We start from the raw sequence: 16,794 nt of genomic DNA, 5'->3' as shown, positions 1-16,794 counted from the left end.
ATGCAAGGCCAGCAGCACAGTACTGAAAGAAAAATAAGGTATTTGTGGATAGAAAAGGAGTTGCTAGGAGTAGTGCTTGGACAATATATGTTTCATCAGTTTATCTTTTGACACAGAATAGAAATACCATCATACAACAAACCATTAAAGATTATAATGAAGACTCATGTCCAAAACGCACTGCAGAAATAATCCAGTTTGAAACCGCTTTAACTACCCTGGCTCCATGCTAGGGAATTCTAGGAACTGTAGTTTTGTGCAAAATTTAGCCTTCTCTGTCAGAGAGCTCTGGTGCCGCAATAAACTACAGTTTGCACAATTCCCTAGCACTGAGCCAGGGTAGTGAAAGCGGTCTCAAACTAGATTATTTCTGCAGTGTCTTTTAGACTTCAGTTCCCGAGTTCTCCTAAGATATATGATGTGAACATAAAGTGGAACCCACGTTACTCCTTCCAATTGGCAGACACTCTAAGCAGAGCATTCCAAGACATGTGCATAGATGAACCTGTAGAACAGGAGATAGAGTCCATTAATATGAGACAGGACCTCTCCATCTCCAAAAGCAGTCTTGAAGCAATCAAATAGAATAGAAAATTGGATGGTGTGCTATAAGTAGTTAAATAAACCATTTTAGAGGGCTTGCCACTACATAAAGCACAAGTATCACCAGATATTTTCCCATATTTCTAATAGGGACATTAACTAGGTACACGAGTGGAATTTTATTTAACTGAGATAGAAAGGTGATTCTAGTAACTCAGACATGAGATGTTACAAACTGGCTCCATGCCTCAAATCTGGACATAGAGTCATGCCTAAGGCTGCTGTAAGAGTGCATCTTCTGACCAGCCATTAATATCCATTTCAAAAGAATGACACAATACAGTAATAAACAGCAAAGATGTCGGATCTTTGGGCATTTCTCCACAGGCAATTAAAACTGGTTCCCCCTGCCCTCAAATCGTCCTGTCCAGATAACACGGGACCAAAAAGCCCCCAATTTAGGTGCAGACTGTCTTTACGCGGAAAGGCTTGTTCTGCATTCAATCCAGGCCATCCCTGCCTTAAACCAGCTTTTAAAAAAACTGTTAGGGAACTCTACAAAGGAAAAACAGGCATCAGCAGAGTGTAGCCCCCCAAAACAATGGTGTTGACAGTACAGAGGAAAGCACTGCACACAGAACAATGAAACAGACAAGGAATGGGAGTGTGGTGCAAAACTATGAACCCTAAAAGACCATGTCAGACCAAGTCTCTATGGCAGGCTATTTGCAAGTGACCTGTGGCTCCAATCACCAATTAAACAATTTATTTTTTAACGGAACTTTTGAAAGAAAGATGTGAAAGCATATAAGAAATAAAACCAGCAGTCACAGGGAGTTGGAAATTGAAGGAGAATCAGAAAGTGAACGATCACTCACAACTGCTTAGGCCTGGAAAAGCAGTCATGTCCTGAGATCTAAGATCCTAAGGCACAACGTTGAATGGATAATGGTGTGGGCTCAATTGGGTTTTTATCGTTGTTGTGGTAATTTTCCCAATAATATTAACTGAATTACAATCACTGTGTTTTATTGTAGTTGTTGTTCGTTAGGTGAGTAATCCTGAGATACTTGGAGTGAAAAATAGCATACAAATCTTCCAAATAAACAGACACATACGTACACACAGAGGCTTTTTGCAAGAGGCAGAATCTGCAAGAGAGGTGGTACTTTTCCTTTGTCCTTCTCAGCAGCCACTACTGTGCAAGTCATGAAAGTACAATGACATCTGCATAATACCTTATTTAATTTATCAACAGCAAAAGCCAGATGTTTCAATGCCACTATTTTATAGAGAATGAAGCTGTCTTCAGAGAAGACAAAAAGGTATCACAAATGAATTTTATATGCACAGGGATATCTCATTAATATACTTCTACTCAACATAAATAATGATGACAGCAACCAACAGCTCTAATGAACTGCTGTTACCTACCAAAGAAATGTTTGAAGAAAACAATAGGTAATATTGTATTGCTTTTTTACATAAAGCAATTCATTTTATTGTGAATTATGTTTCTAAGCAGAAAAGACATCTGGTTTTGTCTGAGACTGAAGTTTCTTCTTATGTGTCTCCTGTGTTTCGTGTAGATTACAAATTAGTCTGTATAGCTTTTTTGGATGACATTTTTTATTCCCCTTGCGTTATCCCTCCCCCCATCCAGAAAGTAACTTTAAAACTCTAACATGCATTCCTCTGACCATTTAATGTCTGGGGAAGGCAAGAGATGGCCAAGGAGCATGAGGGTACATTTTGCACCTGGTAGATGAAAAATTGTCATGGTCCTTCAAGATCTCTAGTAAGTCACTGGAGTTCTAGGAAAGCAAAGTCAGCTTTGGTTTCCTAGATGCAGAAGTGTAGCTGGGGACTGCCTGGGCAGATCTCAACTTCTACTAGTCAGTAAATGATCAAAAGAGTGATCTCTATAGCTTCAGAATGCTAAATTGTGTGGGTGGGGTATTCCACCCTGTCTGGGCACTGTAGGATACCAGACACAGACTGGAAAAGGTATTCTGCACTTCTGGGAGACTTAATTATACACAGAAATTTTTTAAAACTGAATTATTTCCAATTCTAGACAAAGTTGTAATTTTCTTTTCTACAGTAATAAATAGCTGATACTATTTACCTACATGGAAAAACTAATAGTTTGTGGAAAACAATAAAAATTATAAAAATGAGAATTACAGCTCTTTCCTATCAAATGTCCATAGGATAATATGCAGATGAAAAGGTTGGAACCTGGTGAGTTCAACTGGGAAAATACTGTACTTTATTACAATGGATACCCACCAACCTTAATGTATTAACTTGAGATGGATGCCACTAAATCGCAGCAAGATTTAAACATAAAACAACATCTACTTTGTTATGAAGAGACTTTGTTATATGCTTTGCCACAAAGGCAAGCAACTGCAGGGCACGTACCTGCCCCAATCCAGCAAAGGAGATATGCAGATGTTTGCTGATACACACCTTCATTTCTGTCACAATGCTCAGATGAGCTTGATGCAACTTTTGATGTGAAAAAGGACCACATACATGTCTAAGGGGCCTCATTATTCAGTGAGACAAATTGCCCACAATTACATTTGGGTTTCAGTTATATTGTGTTATGATATAAAAGGGTGATGATATGATATAATTTAGGTTTTCAGGTTGGCTAATCTTCATCAGCTGAAAACAGGCTGTTTTACTTTTCAAGTGGACAGAGAAATACAAGAAGCTTTTAAAATTTACGTTATACCTTTAAGAGGCAGAGGTTTTCTCTCTTTCTCCAATGCACTTCTTAGAGTAGCTCAGCAGTGACAAGTAACTATACATATAGCTGTCTACTATTTACCACTATCAATAGAAATTCTGTATGGAGGCAGACCATATGCAATATAAGTCAACTATGAAGAAGAAAAAAACCTGCATGACGGGGTTTGTGTCTAAGAGCAAGCACAGGTCTGCTATGCAAGAAGGAGCAGAAGAGAGACAAAGGCAAGAATTATGTTGAGATAACACATTCTTCAGCTTTCCCAATTTGGAAAGAAAGTCCTGATTAATCCTCAATCATCCTATTTTTCAGCTGTTTTTAAAATATCCCAGCTTCTTTCTCCTCCTTCCACTTTCACTCTTTATCCACAGCTCACTTCAATTGCAAAAAACTGAATTCAAAGTATAAAAGTAGTTTGCACTCAACTCAGAGAAGGGAGGGAAAGGAGAGGATGATGAATCGTGTCCTTTCCAGAAGGCTCAGGCAAAAGCAAACTTCTGCAGCCTCTCCTAGATTGTGTGTTCTTCCTCACTGATAACTTTTGCCACCGTGAATACACTGATATTACTTGGCCATATGTGTCTTGTTTTTCATCAGTGAAATGTTGGAGGGTATGAGATAGTCGGCTCCCCACATTAGCAGGAGCTGGGATACAGCAGCTCCACAAAAGTGGAAAAAACATGAACATCTCTAGACCTCCAAACATGCATGCTACAGATTATAATTCCCAGATGCTGCTGGAAAAATCGCTTTCAATTTTGTCAACTTTTTTAAGATGGAAGAGTAGAATGATGACCCTGACAGAGATTTTTGCAGCAGCCATGTCAGTACCAGGCCAGAAGTGGTGGTTCATCCTCCTTGCCCTTGTCCTCTCTGTCCTCTCCAATATCCCCAGATTGTTACTCCCTTGGCTGCTTTGGTACCATGACACCAATGCCTTGCTCCAAGGACACATCCACTGGACCTCCATTGCCTCCTGCCCCCGGCCTCCTAAGATGATGAAACTGAAGGAGATTTTTATAGCAGTAGCCAAAGCACCCACCTCTCCACCATCTGATTGACAGAGACACTGCAGAGAGGCTAAGACTTGGAGACCAGCAGAGGCAATAGAGGTTGTTGATGGGAAACAACAGAGACAAGAAGGAAGAGGCAGAGGAGGATGAGCTGCGACTGCCACAAACGCGGCCCTGTGAGGTCTCTCAGATCTAGTGCCTCATCTTAATTCTGGGGATGTATGGACCTGGACAAAACCATTCACCCCCTAGTGGGTCTTTCAGTCTGTTAAAAAATGTAGGTTGCGAAATTATGTGGACTAACATATAAATAAGTTCTATTATAGGGAACAGGGCTTACTTCTGAGCAGACATCTATCGTTTGCAGTTATAGCACGTTCCATGGAAGCCACTGGGACAGGCTTCTAAGTCAAGCCTAGGCTGGGCTACCATTTTATGCACAATTTCATTTTTGGGGAGTCATGTTACTGTTGAGAATAAAGCCCCATGGAATTCAACAGAATTTGTTTCTGTATGGATCTGTCTTTGATAATGTTCATTTTGCATGTTTATTGACTTAAAGTTGTCTTGTGTAATATTTATAGTATTATCTTTCCATGTACTGTAACTGTTCAGAATCACTAGTAATGTTGATTTCAGTGGGCTTTCTCCCAAGTAAGTGGGTCTTGGAGAAAGACTGGACTGTTACTGGAAGTGTTTTAATGCATTTCAGCATTGATTGTTAATAGGCTAAAAATCAAATTCAATTAGATTTTAAATTAATTCTAATGCACTTATATCTGTGTTTGCACATGAAAGAAGAATGATTGTGTTTATGTTAAATTAAGCTAAATTTCTGTATTAAGCGCCTTATTGGAATGTACTGAAAAATGCCAAGTTTGGTTAAACACCGTTGCTCTTTTTTGTTTGAGAATTTCTCACTTAATTGGTAACTTGACTGATTGCAACCAGTCATTTTCTTTCCCAAGGGCACCTTTGAGCTTGCCCCAGAGGGAATGATCCCTGGCGGTTTTAAGTAATGAGATGGGATTTTAACTTTAGGGAAGAAGAAACAATACTATTAAGATTGTGAATCCTCACCACTCAGCATATCAGCTTCCTCCATTCTACCCTACTGATAAATATTGTGTAATGAGACACTTGGTCCAGAAAGCTGTGGGGCACAGAAGACTCCCAAGCAAAAACTAGACCTTTGAACTGAACTGCTGTCTGTGAGAATTGCATAATGCTTTGGATGAAAGTTCAGTCTGTTTACTCAGCCGCATGGGGAATCTCTTCCTTCTGATTTTGTTTACCAGAAAAATAAATAAACAACTTAAGTTAATATTTATCCTTTCTGTTCCGTTAAGTTTAAGAGCAAAGTGCTGAGCTTAGGTTCATTTTGGCAGCTTGCAATCCAACAGCAATGTCTTTAGTCCTCCTCATCTTAGGGACTGATGCTCTTATTCATATTGTACTTGCAGCTTAAGGTAAGCTTTTCTCATTATTTAGTATGAACAAAAAAGAAAGAAAGGAGGAAAGGAAAGGAAAGAAAAAACTACATTATTGCAACGAGTGATACACCACAGATTTTGTATTCACAGGACTTTTTTTTATTTCTGTGGGTGATAGAGTAGGTTTCTTAAATATTATTTATTTTTCATTTCGTTTTATGCCACTTGTAAGCTGACAAGGCCTTGTAAAAACCGCAACCATGAGCTTTTATATATTAACATATATTTCCTGAGAAAATGATACTTGGCAGGCATAACTCTCTAAACTGGTGAATAGGCATATGCGTAAGAAGAAACAATATGGTATCTTGTGATTTTGAACACTTTTCACCCAACCTGTCACTTTAATCCAGTCTCCCCTTCGGATAAGTATTGTGTAGTGGCACAATCAGCCCAGGAAGATAAGGTGTACAAAAGATTCAAGACAAAAACTAAATCTTTGAACTTACCTGCTATCTGGGTTCCTATAAGAATTGTGTAGTGTTCTGTCTGATTCTCTGTTCAAGATATTTACAGGGAATTTCCCCCTGCCAACCTTGTTTACAAGAAAATAAACAGTGCAAGTTAATCTTTAGACTTTCTGATCTGTTTCTTTTAGGAATCAAAGCACTGAGTTCAGGATCATTTTGCCAGCTTGCAATTCAGCAGCAATGTCTCCAGCCCTCTTCATCTTAGGGACCATTTCTGTAGCAGCTCATACTATCCTTGCATCCATAGGTAAGTGTCTATAGTAATTTTACATAAGGGAAAAATGTACTCTGATATCTTTGGGACTGATCACTGTATTTTGACACACCATGGATTTGATAGGCAATATAGTTTAATCTATTCTGGGGAGCCAGGATAGGTTTTTAGAATTGTATTTATTTGGTATGATCATCTTGGCTTCCAAGGAGAGTGCTGGTTTGATCTGTCCAAGGACCCATTTGTCATTTTGGCCACCCATGTTATCCTCAGCACTCTTCTCCAGCACCACATCTTGAATTAGTTGATTTTCTTTCTGTCTCCTTCCTTTATTGTCTAGTTTTCACATCCCTACATGGTTATGGAGAATGCAGTGGCCTGGACGATTCTAACTTTAGTGCTCAATTGTATAGCTTTACTCTTCAGGATCTTTCTAGTTCTTTCATAGCTGCCCTTCCCATTTCCATTGTTTCCCTTATTTCTTGACTGTAGTCACCACTCTGGTCAATGTTTTATTCTAGGTATGAAAATTCATTGACTATTTCACTTTCCTCATTGTTTAGGTCGAATTTAAGTATTTCTTCTGTGGTCATTATTTTTGCTTTCTTTATGTTCAGCATTAATCCCACCTTTGCATTTTCATCTTTGACCTTCCTTGTTATCTGTTCCTAGTCTGTGATGTCTCCCACCAATACAGGCCTTCCATATTTATGGACTTTTTATCCATGGATTCAACCATACATAGCTTGAAAATATTAAGAAAAAATATAAATTCCAATAAGCAAACCTTGATTTTGCCATTTTATATAATGGACACCATTTTACTGTTCCATTTTATTTAATGGAACTTGAGCATTCACAGATTTTGGTATCCATGGGGGTATCCTGGAACCAAACTCCAGTGGATACCATGTGTCCACTGTATTATGGTGTTATCTGCATCCCTTTAGGCTGTTGATGTTCCTTCCTCCTATTTTCACACCTCCTTCTTCTGAGTCTAATACTGTTTTTCTTATGATGTTTTTGGCATATAAATTGAACTGATAGGGTGATAGAATGTAGCTTTGCCTATTAGGAACCACTTTCTGTTCGGATGGTGAGTTCTTGTCCTTGGTAGAGATTTTTCATCAGGACTATCAAATGTACTGCATCATAGAATGTCTAATTTTCTTCTTTTGCATGTGGGGTTGAAGCATATACTTGTAACTAGTTTTTTCCTGAAGCATTATAGAATTATACAACCTGACTTTGCATTGTACCCTTGGACTGCTTTTGCTATGTCTTTCCTTAGAATGAAAGCCACCCCATTTCTTCTCATTTTTTCATTCCCTGAGTAGGTTACTGTGCTTACATGTCTGAGTTTATGGCATGTTACAGACTCGCCGATGGGGCGTAGTAGGGTTGAGAAGGGGCGTCACTTCCGGACGCCCCTCAACCCTAGTACGGACCGAGTCCGTACAAAATGGCGGCGCCAGTCCACACGGGGGCCGCCATCTTGATGTAGCAGATGCATTGCATCCGCACATCGCGCCGCGTAAATGTTGCCGCAAGTGCACCATTAGCACCTCGCGGTGTCATAACCACGCTGCAAAGAGAAGCACCATTTTGGGGCTTCTTTTTGCAGCGCGGAAGAGCCGCGCGGTTTGTACACTGGGGCTCCTCCGCACTGCAAATGGCAGCAGCGGCAGACCGCCCATTTTGGGTGGTCTGTAACGCGCCAAAGTGTCCCATTCCTGTCCATTTTAACTCATTCACTCCTAGTATTGCTACATTTATGTGTTCCATTTCCTTTTTTTGTTTTACTATGTCTAGTTTCCCTTGGCTTATGATTCTCATAATCCATGTTCCAATTACATGAGTAATAATATATGTGTGTCCAATTACATGTTTAATTTCTAATATTAGGGCAGTTTATTTAAAGGCTTCAAGAGTTCCATAAAATCCCATAATGTATTGTAATACATCTTTTTCCCAAGAAGCTTTTGTGAATTAAATATGTAATGATATTGTCCCAGTTCTGGAATTGTTTTATACCTATCTGTCTTTCCATCCATCTCTCTAATCCTCTAAGTATAATAAAAATGATCTTGTATTCAAACAGCAAAAAAATGTCCTGATCCTGGCCCCCTGAAGAATGGAAATATACATTTTACAGATCTAAGCTACCCAAATTTTATAAGGTTTTCATGTGACCCTGGGTAAGTAGTATGGTTGTTTGCTATTGAAATGGTGTATTTATTCTCCATAAATTGTGTCTCTTAAAAAGTTTGACAGGTTGTTTTGAACATGGGGAGGTTATCATAAAGTCAAGAAGCAACATATTAGCCTGAATCCTATTGTTAGACCCGATTGGAGTAGACCCACTGAATCAATAGGATTTGCCTATGTTCTGAATCAATAATTAACAGTTGATTAAATGGGTCTACTGTGGTTGAGACTAAGCAGTATGATTTAGGACATTTATTCAATTACACTTTTGTCTGTACTGCTGATTTTCATAGAATTACTAATATTTTGCTTTTTAAAGCAAGCATCTTCAGGCTCTCATGTTTCTAAATATAATAATGAAAAAGTCACAAGTCATTTGTATCTGGAAACAAATAAGAACCACTAGATAATAGTTAAAATATGTATCTAGTCCCAAATACAGTTGGTCCTCCATATCCAAGGATTCTGTATCTATGGATTCCACCATTCACAGCTTGAAAATATATATTCTTTAAAAATTCCAAAAAGCAAGATTTAATTTTGCCATTTTTTAAATAGGGGACACCTTTTTATTGCCCCTGTTGTATAATATCCATTTCTGTTCTGAAAACAACTAATAACCAATTTTGGGAATGTTACTATTAAAAAAAAGTTTGATTTTAGCCGAATACTTCCATCTTTATTTTGGGATAAAACTAAGGATTTATGTTATAAACATAGCATTTATTTATTGCTGTTGGTAGGAAGGTTAGTCGTGGCAAAAAGATGGAAGTCAGTAGACAGTGTAGCTGCCTTCATTTACTGGAGAAGGATTTGGGACTTATTTTTACATAAAAAAACTTACGGAAAAGGATAAAAAGAGGGAAAAAAGAAGTTTAATAGAGAATGGGATGCCCTTTATTTATTAAGTTAACAAATCTAAAATTTTATTTGGTCCCCTTAGTTAGCAATAGAAATATTGGAAGGGCATGTTGCAAGATGTCTGACATAATTATCGATGGTTGCGTGATCTAGGGGTTCTTTGCATTAAAGCCTTTCTGAATCCTGCTGGTACTATGATATATAGGACTTGAAAATATTTGTACTGTATTGTTTTGTGTTTCTCTCTCTCTCTCTCTCTCTCTCTCTCTCTCTCGTACTTGTTTTATAATAAAAAAAGAAAGAATCAAATAGCATCAAATAATTCATATAGCCCTTGTATTATTATTATTAATATTATTAAGCTTTTTTAATATAGTGCAGCAAATCTACACTGCGCTGTACATACAATCAATTAAAATAGATAAAATAAACCTGCCTATGGTGTAAAGTATAATACATACAGTATTAGTACATGTTAACATATACTAATAAAATAAAATAAGGCCGTCAACAAATTAAAATAACATTAGATACCAAATATTCTAAAAACTGCTTTAATTTTCAGGTATATTCTTCAAGGACCTAACACCAGCCAATGCCTGGCAAATGGACGATGGAGTGCAAAGCTTCCTGAATGTCAACGTATGTAAGAGAAATTATTGGCATATACAGTATATAAAGATGCATGGGAGTGGTTGACTTTTGAGAATAGAAAGAAAATTTTATCAAGATATCTACATTCCTACTGAAATGAAACATGGGTCATGCCTAACACACATTTAGAACAGGGTGTCCATACCACTTAAATTGCTCAGGTATACTCATTTTAACGACACGTGCAATTTGGTATATTAAGAGTAGTTTAGGACAACCTAATTATTAAAAGGCTATGAAAGAAGATCATTTATATATCTTCCTCTCAAGTGGAAATAATACCTAATTCACTAGAAATCTGAACCTTGGTGCACAGAAGTAGAATTTAACACTCTGAATATGAGGAAAGAAATGTTTAATAGAACCTAAGAGTACAGCACATGCCAAAATAAAAGACTATGGTGATTTGTATGTGGAAATTGCAAATACTTTTTAGAAAAACAGAAAATACACACATTGACAAAAAGGGGGCACTAAAGTGGAATGCATTTTTAGAAATGTGTTACTGCTAAAATGCCATTCTGCTGCAGTCTCTTGCCTGCTAGGACAAGATTAATTTTTTGAGTATACATGGACAGAATTAGGATCAAAGGTTTATTCTTTAAATGGTGAGTCAGCGATGGTGGCTGAACAATTACATTTGAAAGGAGGGAAAACACCAAATGCAGAAAGGAAAGAGGAAGAAACCTTAAGCTGCATAGAGTCTAATTTACTGCCCAATATACTTCAGATATTATAACTCCTCCTTGGGGGACCCCTAATCGGTTCTTGCAAGCAGGAAAATTATGGAAAATTTTGACATGATAAGGAGGAAAGTTCAACTTTCTCTCTATGAAATCTGGAGCAGAACCATGCCTCAGGGAGGATTACAGCACTTTGGACATATTAGGCAACAGATAGATTCGGTGCTCCTTTGAGGTCTCCATATTCTAGAATGCCTACATTTACAACTGAGACTTACTCGATCTGTGCAAAACATTGCCTGGATTTCAAATCTGTCCAGTAAGTGAAAGTGAAGATTGGAACAAACATCTATCAGGAACTGAAATATAAACCTTTGAGTTTGATATAGATTTCTGTCCTTCCAAATGTTTGAGCCTCTTTAAAAGGAGGAAGTTATAAAATGTATTCTAAAAATTTATTGGCAACTGTATTGCATTTCATAGGTATGCAAAAGCATCCTATACAATACTGTATAATAAATTCTATCTGATGGGGGGGGGGGGGCTCTTTCAGCCCAAGGGCCAAATTCCATTTCAAATGATTCCTTGGATGGCTGCATTCTAATAGTTAAAGGATGGGACTAAAAAATACCAGCACATTTTGCCTTAACACTCTCATTGTTGTTGGGTGCTTACAGGTCTTTTCTGATTTACGGTGACCCTAAGGCAAACCTATTATGGGGTTTACTTGGCAAAAATTTTTCAGAGGGAGTTTGCTCGTTTCTTCCTCTGGGGAGGAGAGAGTATAATTTGCCCAAGGCTGGCCTGTGGATTTCCTTGGCTTTCCAGAGCAGGGATCTGAACCATGGTCTCCAAAGTTATAGTCCAGCACTCAAACCACTACACCACACTTGCTCTTAACACCCTCATTATGAACAACTAAACTTTAGGAGAAACATTTAAGCCATTCAGAATAGGGAAGAACTGTAGAAAGCTGGGAAACCCGGTATAACAGGATATGGCTCTTGTGGGGAGCACAAAGGACTAGACTTGGATCACAGCAGGGCTAGAGTCAGGAGTCCCAAGATTCTCTACCCCTGATATGTGGGGGGAAAGTCTTCTGTATAGTGTTTACACTGTGTGAAGTAAATTTGTTTTCATTTCCAGCTGTGATTTGTCCTCTACCTCCGGATTGTGAATTTTCAGTCCTTTCTTGTCACAGACTTCACCCAGGGAGCAAATCAGTCTTCCAAGATGAAATCAAATTTGAATGTTTATTGCCTTATGCTCTTTTTGGAAGTGAAACAGCTGTTTGTGAGGCCGATGGGAAATGGAGCGCACTACCAGAATGCAGATGTAAGTATTGTATGAATATGGCTACAGTGCTGTTATTTTGAAGGCGGTTTAGAAAAGATGGGGTGAGTTGATGCTGAATCTTTTGAAAATACTAGTTTTGCTGTCATTTTCCTAGGGTCAGGACTATAGGCTTTGGGATCAGTACTCAGCTTTTAGTCTGCATTGAATCTGAAACCTAACATCACATTGTCATACTAAATATTTTTTCTACCACAGTTGTAGAGTGTCCAAGACCAGAAGGTATAGAAAATGGATATATATATTTGCTTCTTCACAGAGCATATCATTACAAAGAAACTGTGACCTATGGTTGTAATCCAACATATGTGCTGGATGGACCTGCAGAATCCAGTTGTGAGAAGACAGGCCATTGGTCAGCAAAACCAGTATGCAGAGGTATGGAATCTGATGATCTGTAAGACTGCACAGATATTCACTGAACATTTTGATCATTTTAAAAAATATGTTAACAATGCAAATTATGTAATAATTGTGGACTTGCAATGCAGAGGTACAATTTAGGATCTGATATATCTGTAAGAATACCCAGAATTTCCCTGAAAAAAATATGACTATGACGTTTGATATGCTTATAATATGACTTGTGCAATCATTGAAAAATAATTAACATGGAAAACGAGGAATTCTAAACAGAAATACAAATCATTGTTGGTTTTGTTGTATTGTGCATGAATCCATCAGGTGCTTTAGGCAAGCTGACCAGTTAATTGTAATTCTCTGTTATTACAAATATAGTACCTATAGGAATTAGAATGATATATTGGTACCAGGTAACACACACACACACACACACACACACACACACACACAGAGAGAGAGAGAGAGAGAGAGAGAGAGAGAGAGAGAGAGAGAATGACCAAGATCCAACTGGGTACATCTGCTGATAGAAAAACTCCACTAGTGTCTCCCTCTCTGCTCAATACATATATGGCCACAAGGCATTCTCCTTTCCCCTCCTGTTTCATGGATCTAGATGTCTCAAATAGGATCCTAGTCTATGAATCAAAGCCTATAAAGCTAGTTCTGGTAAATGTTAAGTCCCACTGTTTTCAATGGGGTTTAACAACATTCTTTTGACTGGAGTCTTTTAAAATAAATAGGTATTTGGGCCTGTCGTATTACAAAAGGGGGCGTGATGGGAATGGGAGGTGGCATAGAACACATCTTACCACACAGGAGAACGCTGCCACTGCCACCGCCGGAAGTTCTTGTTGCGTTCTGGATGCATCCCAGAGGGGGCGATTGTCAGGAATGCTTCTAAACCATTTCTGAAAATCGCCCCCTCTGGGACACATCTGGAACATGATGGGAACTTCTGGCTGCAACGTTCTCCTGTGTAGTAAGATGCACTTTATGCCATCTCCCATTCCCATCACACCCCCTTTCGTAATGTGACAGGCCCGTTGCAGGACCTGTGTGATAAACCTCATTGTGTGCATGTGGCTTCCTGCTTACAGAGGTAGGACATATCACAGAGGGGCAGAACACCACTGACAATTCAGATGACACACAAGAAATAATTTAAGATATTCCTGTGGAAAATTTGTTTCTGTAACACGTTCCACAGAGTGATTTTACTTGCTTTATTAATAAATATTGGCTGTTTTGTGATATGCACTGAGAATTATATTGTTGCCTTTGTATTGAGATGTATTGCCATTGATGTTATGATGTTATGATGTTTTTGAGATATGCTGTATTATGTTATTGTTTGCGAACTGTTGTAAACCGCTTTGATTAATTCATTTTAGAAAAGCGGTATACAAATAAATATTATTATTATTATTATTATTATTATTATTATTATTAAATAACTGGACTGAACAACGATGTGAGCATTCACTTTAACAGTTCTGTATTCTTATGTCATTTGACTTATCAACAGTAGCCTTATTGTCCAAACATGTTTACATCCTTCTCCCAACAGCACCGTGTGCAATTCCTGTCAAAAGAGCCACTGTGTTATACAACAATCAGAAAGTAAAGGTCCAAGACCATATCAAGAGAGGAATACAACATGCTGAAAGCATCTGGTTTTTCTGTAAAAACAAAGAACAGCACTGTAGTTATAAAGTAGCTTCTCAGTGCAATGATGGCAATTTTACAGTCCCTGCCTGCTTCAAAGGTATGACCAAGATATTCTTGTATGATAAATGTATGATTCCCATTAACACAGAACTAAAGTTTCTAAGGATTTAATAATAAACCATTTTGTTGTGCAAGTTGCTATCATGGAAAGAATAATAGTAGGACATATAGGCAGATTTCCAGGGTGGTAGATGGTGCACAGGACTGATGCTGGATTGTCTTATTAGGCATAAGGATTAACGTATATCATAATTTTGGAATATCTGTAGATGACATTACCATAAGTGAAAAAAGTCCTCTGTCTGCATGTCTTTTGAACAGCCTGAGAGTAAGCATGGTGTATCATTTGCACTGAAGCAAGTATGAGAAGTATAGAAGTTATATGTCAAATGTATGTCTTGTTTCTGAATTAAGTTCATATACACAGGATAACCTTTTAAAATAAGTGCTGATGTTGTGGAAGCAAAGTCCTTCGGAACAAACAGATAGGGAAAGCTGAGCTTTCATGTAAAATTAAAAAATCAAATAGCAAAATGCATTTACATAAAAATAATTTTAACATGTTCATACAAAAGCTTATTCTAAGATATAATCTTATTTGGCAAAAAGAGAAAATGCTATTATGCTTAGCTTAATCAAGTTGCTTCATAGTTTGCATGGCTTGCATTGATGATCAGTGTTCCGAAAACTATGATTTAAACTTTATTGACAAATGATGCAAATATTCTCCATGTACCATTATGGGGAAATGACAAGGAAACTGAAATAGTTAAAGATTTTCCCTACCTTGCATCAATCACTGACCAGAACAGAGATTGCTGACAGGATATCAGAAGGAGATTATGAGTGGAGAGGCAAGTATGAAAGAACTAGTCAAGATCCTAAAGTGCAAAGACATAAAACTGAACACTAAGCTCAGGATTATCCAAGCCCTTGTATTCCCCATCACCATGTATAGATGTGAGAGTTGGACAGGGAAAAAAGGTGATAGAAAAAAAAATCAACTCATTTGAGATGTGGTGCTGGAAAAAAGCACTGATACCATGGATGACCCAAAAGGCAAATAAATGGGTCATTAAACAGATAAAGCTTGAATTCTTCTTGGAGGCCAGATAACAAAACTGAGGCTGCCATATTTCAATCACATTATGAGAAGACAGAAAGACAATAATGGTGGTGGTGGTGATGGTGGTAGCAAGAGAGGAACACTGCATGTCAGCTGGTTAGACTCGATCAGGGAGTTCATAGGCCTCAACTTGCAGGACCTGAGTGGGTGAGGATAGAGGGTCTTGAAGATGTCTCATTCATAGGGTTGCCATGAGTCAGAGTCAACTTGAGAACAACAACAAATCACTATGGGGTATGAAATAAGCTAATGCATTTTGAGAAATAAGTATCTTACTTGGATGTATAATTCATTTTAAACAGAACAGCGCATTACATCGTTCTTGAAAACAGACATAGCAGACCTACCACCATGTGACACTATTCGCTAAAGGGGATATCTTCATGTATTGAAGAAGTGGGCAAATGGAGCATCCAAGTCTCTCTTAGATTATGGCAATGTGGAATGCAAGGATATCACCACCATTATATTCTAAACAGGCTTTTTGACGTTAATATGCTGCCTTTATTAACCTTCAAATATGTAATTACATAAATGCTCGATAATTTTCCTGCATCGTACATTTAAAGATATATGCGCACAACTTTCTGAGTGTATACAAGCATGTAGAGGCCAGATATTTTGTCAAAGAAATGTGTACTAAAGACAGATGTGTTAATAATTTGATTTTGTAATATGACCAGATCATCAGTACTTTTCTTTCATTCTTGCTTATGTATATTTCAGTTTTGATGTAACCACAATATTATCCACTGACCCACAGAATTATTTTCTTGGTGATCCATTTATATGAATGTGTAATATTCAATTTCTTGTACATTTCAGATTAAATTTGCTAAATGTAATCAGATTTGTTTCTTGGTGGCCTACTTCATTATACAAACAGTTCTGTGTCCAAGGGTGGTTTATGCTAGTGGAAAACAATTGTACTTCCATAAGATGGGGCAGCTGGTTTTTGCAGATCTACCTTAGCCACTGCATCCCTATGCTTCTCCTGTTGCAACTCCATTGTTCCTGAAGTGTGGGGGAATCACTGGAACAGGATGGGATACAGCAAGAAGGGATGTTTTAGATGGGAAAGATGTTGAGAATCAGATTCTTTGTCTTGCATGAATTGAAATGCTTCCTAGTAGTACAAAGCTGCCATCAGATACAGTATGTCATAATCTTTGCTTTTCAATATGTAAAGTTCTCTTACAATTCAGATTGTGAGAGACTCAACAAGATATTAGATTAGCAACAAATTGGACTGCATAAGTTCCCAAATGGACAGATGTGCCTCATTCCTCCTGATGTATATCATTCTTAATGTATATTTTCATGT

At 37.8% G+C, this 16,794-nt stretch overlaps 1 protein-coding gene across 2 annotated transcripts; it reads left to right on the top strand.

Moving 5' to 3' along the window:
* The first annotated feature begins 1,931 nt into the window (after positions 1-1,931).
* On the top strand, positions 1,932-16,289 carry LOC149322382 (beta-2-glycoprotein 1-like). 2 transcript variants are annotated; one of them, XM_089508127.1, is made up of 8 exons: positions 1,932-2,004; positions 6,409-6,527; positions 8,596-8,692; positions 10,129-10,205; positions 12,047-12,235; positions 12,452-12,631; positions 14,184-14,381; positions 15,773-16,289. In XM_089508127.1, exons 1-8 carry the CDS (start codon positions 1,934-1,936, stop codon positions 15,838-15,840), a joined length of 999 nt encoding a protein of 332 aa, XP_089364253.1. In that variant the 5' UTR covers positions 1,932-1,933; the 3' UTR covers positions 15,841-16,289. The 2 variants fall into 2 exon arrangements, with proteins under 2 accessions (XP_089364253.1, XP_089364257.1); XM_089508131.1 differs by lacking the exon at positions 1,932-2,004 and adding an exon at positions 5,722-5,786.
* Positions 16,290-16,794: the final 505 nt, after the last annotated feature.

The sequence above is a fragment of the Sceloporus occidentalis genome, unplaced genomic scaffold (genome assembly GCF_023333645.1).
Source record: "Sceloporus occidentalis isolate IW3139 unplaced genomic scaffold, rSceOcc1.0.p SCAF_1, whole genome shotgun sequence".
NCBI lineage: Eukaryota > Metazoa > Chordata > Lepidosauria > Squamata > Phrynosomatidae > Sceloporus > Sceloporus occidentalis.
The sequence above is the reverse complement of the archived record's forward strand: the minus strand, read 5'-3'. Positions and strand labels throughout refer to the sequence as shown.